This window comes from Leuciscus leuciscus, assembly GCF_965113295.1.
Source record: "Leuciscus leuciscus genome assembly, chromosome: 22".
NCBI classification, from domain to species: domain Eukaryota; kingdom Metazoa; phylum Chordata; class Actinopteri; order Cypriniformes; family Leuciscidae; genus Leuciscus; species Leuciscus leuciscus.
Genome location: NC_138746.1, coordinates 35,595,032 through 35,604,659, shown reverse-complemented (window position 1 = coordinate 35,604,659; position 9,628 = coordinate 35,595,032). Strand labels below are relative to the sequence as shown.

General features: G+C 39.6%; 1 protein-coding gene across 3 annotated transcripts; it reads left to right on the top strand.

The window, feature by feature from the left end:
- The first annotated feature begins 4,447 nt into the window (after positions 1 to 4,447).
- LOC309486474 (otoraplin-like) lies at positions 4,448 to 7,873 on the top strand. 3 transcript variants are annotated; one of them, XR_014201553.1, is made up of 5 exons: positions 4,448 to 4,710; positions 6,002 to 6,141; positions 6,225 to 6,335; positions 6,427 to 6,541; positions 7,003 to 7,873. XR_014201553.1 is itself a non-coding variant. In XM_082153797.1 (4 exons), exons 1-4 carry the CDS (start codon positions 4,485 to 4,487, stop codon positions 6,448 to 6,450), a joined length of 501 nt encoding a protein of 166 aa, XP_082009923.1. In that variant the 5' UTR covers positions 4,448 to 4,484; the 3' UTR covers positions 6,451 to 7,873. The 3 variants fall into 3 exon arrangements, 1 of the variants encoding a protein (XP_082009923.1); XR_014201554.1 differs by having other exon boundaries at positions 6,999 to 7,873; XM_082153797.1 differs by having other exon boundaries at positions 6,427 to 7,873.
- The last annotated feature ends 1,755 nt before the right edge of the window (positions 7,874 to 9,628 follow it).

Here is a 9,628-nt window from a genome sequence, read left to right as displayed (position 1 = left end):
ATAGAGATAGACACGAGTGTACTGTATCAACACCTTCTGAGCGAATAGAGATAGACACGAGTGTACTGTATTAACACCTTCTGAGCGAATAGAGATAGACACGAGTGTACTGTATCAACACCTGAGCGAATAGAGATAGACACGAGTGTACTGTATCAACACCTTCTGAGCGAATAGAGATAGACACGAGTGTACTGTATCAACACCTGAGCGAATAGAGATAGACACGAGTGTACTGTATTAACACCTGAGCGAATAGAGATAGACACGAGTGTACTGTATTAACACCTGAGCGAATAGAGATAGACACGAGTGTACTGTATCAACACCTGAGCGAATAGAGATAGACACGAGTGTACTGTATCAACACCTGAGCGAATAGAGATAGACACGAGTGTACTGTATAAACACCTGAGCGAATAGAGATAGACACGAGTGTACTGTATCAACACCTGAGCGAATAGAGATAGACACGAGTGTACTGTATCAACACCTTCTGAGCGAATAGAGATAGACACGAGTGTACTGTATTAACACCTTCTGAGCGAATAGAGATAGACACGAGTGTACTGTATCAACACCTGAGCGAATAGAGATAGACACGAGTGTACTGTATCAACACCTGAGCGAATAGAGATAGACACGAGTGTACTGTATAAACACCTTCTGAGCGAATAGAGATAGACACGAGTGTACTGTATCAACACCTGAGCGAATAGAGATAGACACGAGTGTACTGTATTAACACCTTCTGAGCGAATAGAGATAGACACGAGTGTACTGTATCAACACCTGAGCGAATAGAGATAGACACGAGTGTACTGTATCAACAACTGAGCGAATAGAGATAGACACGAGTGTACTGTATCAACACCTGAGCGAATAGAGATAGACACGAGTGTACTGTATCAACACCTGAGCGAATAGAGATAGACACGAGTGTACTGTATCAACACCTTCTGAGCGAATAGAGATAGACACGAGTGTACTGTATCAACACCTGAGCGAATAGAGATAGACACGAGTGTACTGTATCAACACCTGAGCGAATAGAGATAGACACGAGTGTACTGTATCAACACCTTCTGAGCGAATAGAGATAGACACGAGTGTACTGTATTAACACCTGAGCGAATAGAGATAGACACGAGTGTACTGTATAAACACCTTCTGAGCGAATAGAGATAGACACGAGTGTACTGTATCAACACCTGAGCGAATAGAGATAGACACGAGTGTACTGTATAAACACCTTCTGAGCGAATAGAGATAGACACGAGTGTACTGTATCAACACCTTCTGAGCGAATAGAGATAGACACGAGTGTACTGTATCAACACCTTCTGAGCGAATAGAGATAGACACGAGTGTACTGTATCAACACCTTCTGAGCGAATAGAGATAGACACGAGTGTACTGTATCAACACCTTCTGAGCGAATAGAGATAGACACGAGTGTACTGTATCAACACCTTCTGAGCGAATAGAGATAGACACGAGTGTACTGTATCAACACCTGAGCGAATAGAGATAGACACGAGTGTACTGTATCAACACCTGAGCGAATAGAGATAGACACGAGTGTACTGTATCAACACCTTCTGAGCGAATAGAGATAGACACGAGTGTACTGTATCAACACCTGAGCGAATAGAGATAGACACGAGTGTACTGTATCAACACCTGAGCGAATAGAGATAGACACGAGTGTACTGTATCAACACCTGAGCGAATAGAGATAGACACGAGTGTACTGTATAAACACCTTCTGAGCGAATAGAGATAGACACGAGTGTACTGTATCAACACCTTCTGAGCGAATAGAGATAGACACGAGTGTACTGTATAAACACCTTCTGAGCGAATAGAGATAGACACGAGTGTACTGTATTAACACCTTCTGAGCGAATAGAGATAGACACGAGTGTACTGTATCAACACCTTCTGAGCGAATAGAGATAGACACGAGTGTACTGTATCAACACCTGAGCGAATAGAGATAGACACGAGTGTACTGTATCAACACCTGAGCGAATAGAGATAGACACGAGTGTACTGTATAAACACCTTCTGAGCGAATAGAGATAGACACGAGTGTACTGTATCAACACCTGAGCGAATAGAGATAGACACGAGTGTACTGTATTAACACCTTCTGAGCGAATAGAGATAGACACGAGTGTACTGTATCAACACCTGAGCGAATAGAGATAGACACGAGTGTACTGTATCAACACCTTCTGAGCGAATAGAGATAGACACGAGTGTACTGTATCAACACCTGAGCGAATAGAGATAGACACGAGTGTACTGTATCAACACCTGAGCGAATAGAGATAGACACGAGTGTACTGTATAAACACCTTCTGAGCGAATAGAGATAGACACGAGTGTACTGTATTAACACCTGAGCGAATAGAGATAGACACGAGTGTACTGTATAAACACCTTCTGAGCGAATAGAGATAGACACGAGTGTACTGTATTAACACCTTCTGAGCGAATAGAGATAGACACGAGTGTACTGTAAAAACACCTGAGCGAATAGAGATAGACACGAGTGTACTGTATCAACACCTGAGCGAATAGAGATAGACACGAGTGTACTGTATAAACACCTTCTGAGCGAATAGAGATAGACACGAGTGTACTGTATTAACACCTTCTGAGCGAATAGAGATAGACACGAGTGTACTGTATCAACACCTGAGCGAATAGAGATAGACACGAGTGTACTGTATTAACACCTTCTGAGCGAATAGAGATAGACACGAGTGTACTGTATTAACACCTTCTGAGCGAATAGAGATAGACACGAGTGTACTGTATTAACACCTTCTGAGCGAATAGAGATAGACACGAGTGTACTGTAACTCTATTCCTGCTGAAGCTGAGGTTGGCCCTAACATTCTGCTAAACATCTCCTTTTGTGTTCCACTGAAGATAGAAAGTCATACATGTTTGAAACAACATGAGGGTGAGGAAATGCTGACAGAATTGTTATTTCTTTTGGTTAGAGTCCCTCATAAAAGTTGATCATGTGATAGCATCCATTGCATGTTCAGTAAGTTAAGCTTATACATTACAATGCCTGTTTAATAACATTGTTAAAATGTTCCTGTTTCAAAACGGGCAGTTTTGTCTGTTTTTTGGAAACGTTTTGAATGATTCCAATCTGGGAAAACTCATTGTTAAGTTGTAATTAAAGTACTTTTTAAACACTTTGGTCCCTGTAATGTTGTTAAGTTATTTTGTGTATTGTGTATTTGTGTAAGATCCTGTACTCTTTAATCACCTTAGTCTTGGTAATACACCGTGTTGTCAGGTTTGTGTGTTGTGTGTGTTCATGTACCATTAATCACACCGGTCCCTGTAATGTTGGATTGTGCAGTTGTGTATTGTGTTTAAGATCCAGTCCTCTTTAATCACCTTAGTCTTGGTAATACACTGTGTTGTCAGGTTTGTGTGTGTGTGTGGGCATGTACCAGTAAAACACATTTGTCCCTGTAATCCACTGAAATGACATATTTAGTGTATTGTAAAAAGAGTGTCCTCATAATCAGGTCGGGCCCCAAAAATCACAATTTTGTCATAGGCGGGAACATTTTAGGATGGGCGGGAATGTCCTTGTATACCACCAAAATATCATATGGTCATATTTTCTGTTCTGTTGTGTGTATAGAACATTTGAAGTCAGATTTGAGATCTGCAGGTTAAAACAAAATTTTTGATAGTTTTATCATCACTGTAGGGCTTTGGGAAAGGGGTGTCCCCATATACCACCACCAAACTTGTTTGGGCATCAGTGTCCTTCTATACCACAAAAACAAGTATGTGTGTGTGTGTGTGTGTGTGTGTGTGTGTGTGTGTGTGTGTGTGTGTGTGTGACTCTGGTGTCTGTGACTCTGTGTGTGTGTGTGTGTGTGTGTGTGTGTGTGTGTGTGTGTGTGTGTGTGTGTGTGTGTGTGTGTGTGTGTGTGTGTGTGTGTGACTCTGGTGTCTGTGACTCTGTGTGTGTGTGTGTGTGTGTGTGTGTGTGTGTGTGACTCTGGTGTCTGTGACTCTGTGTGTGTGTGTGTGTGTGTGTGTGTGTGTGTGTGTGTGTGTGTGTGTGTGTGTGTGTGTGTGTGTGTGTGACTCTGGTGTCTGTGACTCTGTGTGTGTGTGTGTGTGTGTGTGTGTGTGTGTGTGACTCTGGTGTGTGTGACTCTGGTGTGTGTGACTGCAGTGTTTGTCTGGTGTGTGTGTGTGTGTGTGTGTGTGTGTGTGTGTGTGTGTGTGTGTGTGTGTGTGTGTGTGTGTGTGTGTGTGTGTGTGTGTGTGTGTGACTCTGGTGTGTGTGACTGCAGTGTTTGTCTGGTGTGTGTGTGTGTGTGTGTGTGACTCTGGTGTGTGTGACTCTGGTGTGTGTGACTCTGGTGTGTGTGACTGCAGTGTTTGTCTGGTGTGTGTGACTCGGGAAGCAGGTTTTCCCAGCGGCAGGAATGTGTGTGTGGACTCTCTCTGATTGGCGGAGTCTCTCAGTTCTGCTAAACACTGAGGAATGTGTGTGTGGAAAGAGAGAATCTGAGGATCTGAAGATGGACAAACACCACGGCCTGACGTTCCTCTTCGTGTGTGTGGGACTCGGGTGTATCACGACACACACACACACTGCTCTCGTGGAGAAACTGGCAGACCTGAAGATCTGTGCAGACAAACACTGTTCATGTGAGTTTACACCGGTCAAAACATTCATACGGAGAAGAAATGTGGATAACACTTTACAACAAGGTTCATTTGTTAACATTAGCATGAACTAACCATGAGCAATACATTTGTCACTGTATTTGTTAATCTGTGTCAACATTAGTTAAAGGGGTGGTTGATTATGATTTGACTTCTCTAACTTTAGTTAGTGTGTAATGTTGCTGTTTGAGCATAAACAACATCTGCAAAGTTACAACACTCAAAGTTCAAAGCAAAGGGAGATATTTGCTTTTACAGAAATCGCTTTTTAAGGACTACAACAAACGGCTGGTAGAGACTACACCACATTCCTCCCGGGTTAGTGACATCACAAACCCTAATTCGGTTGTTAAGTCGTGACGTAACCACTCTCCGATAATACTCTTTCCGGGTCCAAAGTCCAGGTCCTCTCTACCTACCTACCGCTTTCGCTAGTGTTTTGGTTATTATTGAGTGTTTTTACAATGCCGCAGTGCTGTGTCCCGTGTCCCGAGCTAACTCACTTCAACCTCGTAAATCTTCTTTTTCATTGATGCCTGGACTCTACCCTTAATTATTCCACCTGAGTGATGAGCTACACTAACCACTCTGTTGGTGTTAAAGGAATTTAAACCCTTTTTGACCGCCAAGGGTGCCTCACTAAGAAGGACGTGATCGTAAATAAATGTACAGGTTCCACCGTTGTTATTTCTGGACGAGAGGAGCGCTTGGACCCGGAAAAGGCTAAACGTCACGCGTGAGGTCAGACTTAACAATCGGATATTTACATAAACCCCGCCCCCCAGAACACGATTTATAGATTATAGACAGAATATGCTAATCAATGACTAGAAGATAACTCCACATAAGCTTCATAAATTCATCAACTAACCATTCAGAAATGTCCTGTTGCTCTACATGTTGTCACTTCTTCTTGAGTCTCTCCATCATTGTCTGACTCCGGTTTGAACAAAAGGCTAAACGTTTTTGAAATGTTCAGTGTGTATGTGTTTAGTGTGTGTGTGTGAGGTAAAAGGACACAAGCTGTTGTAGCTCCGCCCCCTGTGCCAGGAGCAGCAGCTCATTTGCATTTAAAGGGATAGACACAAAAACGGTGCGTTTTTACTCACCCTCAAAAACGAACAACTTTAACATGCTATATAAAAATATCTGTGGGGTATTTTGAGCTAAAACTTCACACACACACTCTGGGGACATCAGAGACTTATTTTAAATCTTGTGAAAAGCACATTACACCACCCCTTTAAATAAACGTTGCATGTTTCTGCCTCAGATGTGATTTCAGAGGCTCAAGCTCTTGAAGACTACGTGGCGTCAGACTGCAGATTCATAAACCTGAGGAGAGGCCAGAAGATCTATGTGTTCTCCAAACTCAAGCCTGTGGAGGGAGCTGGAGTCTTCTGGTCTGGAAGTGTGCGTCTCAAACACTCATTCTCCACTTCACATGTATCTCAGCTGATCTGAGACCAGTAAATCACGCAGGTTTGCGTTTGCAGGTTTACGGGGAGCGCTATGTAGACCAGATGGGTGTCATGGGATATTTCCCCAGTAACTATATCAATGAGACACACGTTTTTCAGAAGAAAACTGTTGAGATCCCAACGACTGTAAGTATGATCTAATCCACTGACCTTGAAAAAATAAAGTTCAAATTATACTTTTTATTCTGCTAATGCATTATATTCTCTCTCTCTGTAGGACATGGACTTCTTCTGTGCTTAAAGACAGCAGCGGTTCTCAATCTTTTACCCCTATTAATATCCACAACAACATTTCAAGGCCCTCCAGCTCTAGTTAGTGTTGTATCCAAAACTTATTTGAACCTATAGCCACTTATACTTTATATAAAGTGTAATAATTATAGATTTCCCAATAAACCAGTTTTATTGATTGCAATAAAGACCTGAAGTGAATGAGAACATTGGAATAAAATACACAGTGCCTGTAATTAACATTCACACGCAACATTTTTCCAGCAATTCAAATGTTATTTTGGTTACACTTTTATTTTAAGGTGTCATTGTTAGAGTGTAATTATATATTTACGTACTGAGTAATAATAATTAACTACTATAGGGTAACGGTAGGATTAGGATTTGGTTGAGGGTTAATTTCATGTAATTATGCATAATTTACTGTTATTACTACGGTAATTACATGTAACATATGTAACAAGGACACTGTAAAATACAGTGTTACCGTTATTTTTAACGAGATGAGCAAAATAAATTATTTGTTCATCCATCTGAGATTGTCTCCATTTGTAAAACCGAACGTTTCTCCAACATTTGATAGAAAACACTTTTGTTTAAAAAATAAAAAAGACATGAATTACCACTGTAACCAGTAGATGGCGGCAGAGGAGCATGTACTGTCTTCCGGAAATAATGTTCTTCAGTGAACTGAACTCACTCTTTATAACCAATGGATTTGCATGACTTTTCCAGTTGTTCATGATAAGGATTAAAGAGAAGGATATTTAAAAATATTTGTACTTTATTTCTACACAGTAAAATATTTTAGAGCTTGGCATAAGAAAAAATGATATTCTTTACAAAAATGCCCATGGCCCTTTAAAGGGGTCATATGATGCTATTTTAAAAGTTCATTATTTTGATTATTGGGTGTAATAGAATAGGTTAACATTAAACAAAGCCTGTGAATGCATTATCTGCTAGACAACACTATAAATACAATGTAGGTAGATCTAAATCTGGATGATTATTTATATCATTATTATATATCGTCATAATTCCCAGCCCTTAAACTGGGTTAAGCATTACATAACATTATGCAAATTTACAGATTTGAATTGACCCTTGGTCGTACTTCAAGATAGGATTTGCTGGTGAAATTAAAGTGACGAGGACATCAATAGATATTCTGGTTGTTTCAGTGTTGTTCTTTATTATTATTATTATTTTTTTATTTTTTTTTTATAATCAGAAAGTATTTGATTATTTTGAGCAGATTATTAAATGAAGGATGTGACTAAATGGCATTGCCTGGAATAGGCAGCAACTCATGTAGAATTTAAAAGTTGCACCTATAAGGTTTTTCTATAGTATTATGTATGACTATGTACACAACCTTTGAGTAACATAATTGTTAAAATTCCACTTAATAAACTTGGCATGAATGTGAAGTTGTGCTGGTCTTTTCTTCTCTATTGTGTCATATATCCGAGTGAAACGCTTCAGGAACAAGAACAAATGTGGGCGGGGCTTGATTGTGTCTGTGGGGAATTGATTGGATGGTTGGATGGTTGTGGTTTGCAATTGGCTGATCTCATGTGAGTGACAGGTTGCCCCGCCCACATCATCAGAGAAGAGAAGAGATGCTGCAAGAGGAATTTATTCTAATTCAAGATTACCAGGAACATTAATTTACAAACACAGATAAATAATTTATAATAAACACTGCAATATTTCAGTGTTTATTGGATAGTTGTAACACTTTTTGCTTCAGCACCTGTAACTCGCTGAAATTTTTAGCTTGAGCTCTCAAAATTTGATACAAAGTACCCACATTTGTTCACTACAAATGAAACCAATTCAACCCTCTACAAGAATATCACAGACCTCGTGAGTTGATGTCAAATACATGATGTTCCTTTGTTACACCCTACCCCACTACCTGGGTAGTGTATGTAACACATGCTGGGGTAAGCTGGAACAATAGACAAAAGAAGTAAAAATGGATGCCATACCATATGATATTGTTCAAAAACAGATTTATTGAAATAAAAGAACAATGTCTTATTAATCTACTAAACAAACGTACTTAACAGTATACTTCATAAACACTACTACAATGTACCAGATTAAAGAGCATCTTTGTACATCTTTAAACGTCAATGTGTGTGTGTGTGTGTGTGTGTGTGTGTGTGTGTGTGTGTGTATATTCTTAATCAGAGTCACAGTTCTGACAGATGAATGATGCTGGTAACCAGTGTTAGGCAAGTTACTTTTAAAAAGTAATTAGTTACAGTTAGTTACTTCGTCCAAAAAGTAACTAAATGAGTTACTCAGTTACAAATTATAAAAGTAACTAGTTACTTCAGAAAGTAACTATTGCGTTCCTTTCAAGTACATTTTTAAATGCTCAAATGTGAGCCACCTCCACTCCTCTTTAACAGAACTTAAAATACATGTGCATGTTCAATTATTTATGATAAATCTGAATATTATAATGAAATGGACACTTAACACAATACATTATTAACAGAAACAATGAACACAAATCTAAACTATTTTAATGTTGCTGTGGGACAAAGTGAGACTAGCCTCCAATCAAATGCCATGTGTGTAGATGTTATGTTTATATAGTGGATCGATACACATAACACAATAGATGTTCTGGAACTTTTGATATTTATTGTCCCTAAACGGGCCACAACTGGGCACAGTTAAATTACGCTTGTTAAGCACTATACCAAAAAGTAGTAACAGATATATATATACACTCTTTGTAGTGCAAATAAAACAAAACATTCAGACAATTGGTAGATATACTGTACTTCCAAGTATTTTCTTCCTCAAAAAAAAGAGTAGAACAGTGTAACAGTATGAGGAATACCAAGGAAGAACAGTAACGGTAACAGCGTTATTAAGATGGGAAGAGTGTTATGATGGTGCAAGGAGATGAACCCAAATGCAGACAGTATTCAAGTGAACTACGTTTATTACAGAAAAACAGGGAAAACAAAAACCCATGAGGGGGCAAAACAAGACAGGATCGACAATACTAAGACTAACAAGACTAGACTACTCCGACAGATAACTGAACAATAAACTAACAGCTAAGACAGGATCAAACTCTTCACAAGACTTTCAACAGGTTACTCACGGTTGGTTTCACATTGATTGACAATGAATGACAATGAACCAGCACAGGACAG

Coding starts and splice junctions, on each gene's coding strand:
- LOC309486474 (XM_082153797.1), top strand. CDS start 4,485: ATGTGTGTGTGGACTCTCTCTGATTGGCGGAGTCTCTCAGTTCTGCTA. Junction 6,142..6,224: donor GAGTCTTCTGGTCTGGAAGT/GTGCGTCTCAAA, acceptor TTGCGTTTGCAG/GTTTACGGGGAGCGCTATGT. Junction 6,336..6,426: donor CTGTTGAGATCCCAACGACT/GTAAGTATGATC, acceptor CTCTCTCTGTAG/GACATGGACTTCTTCTGTGC.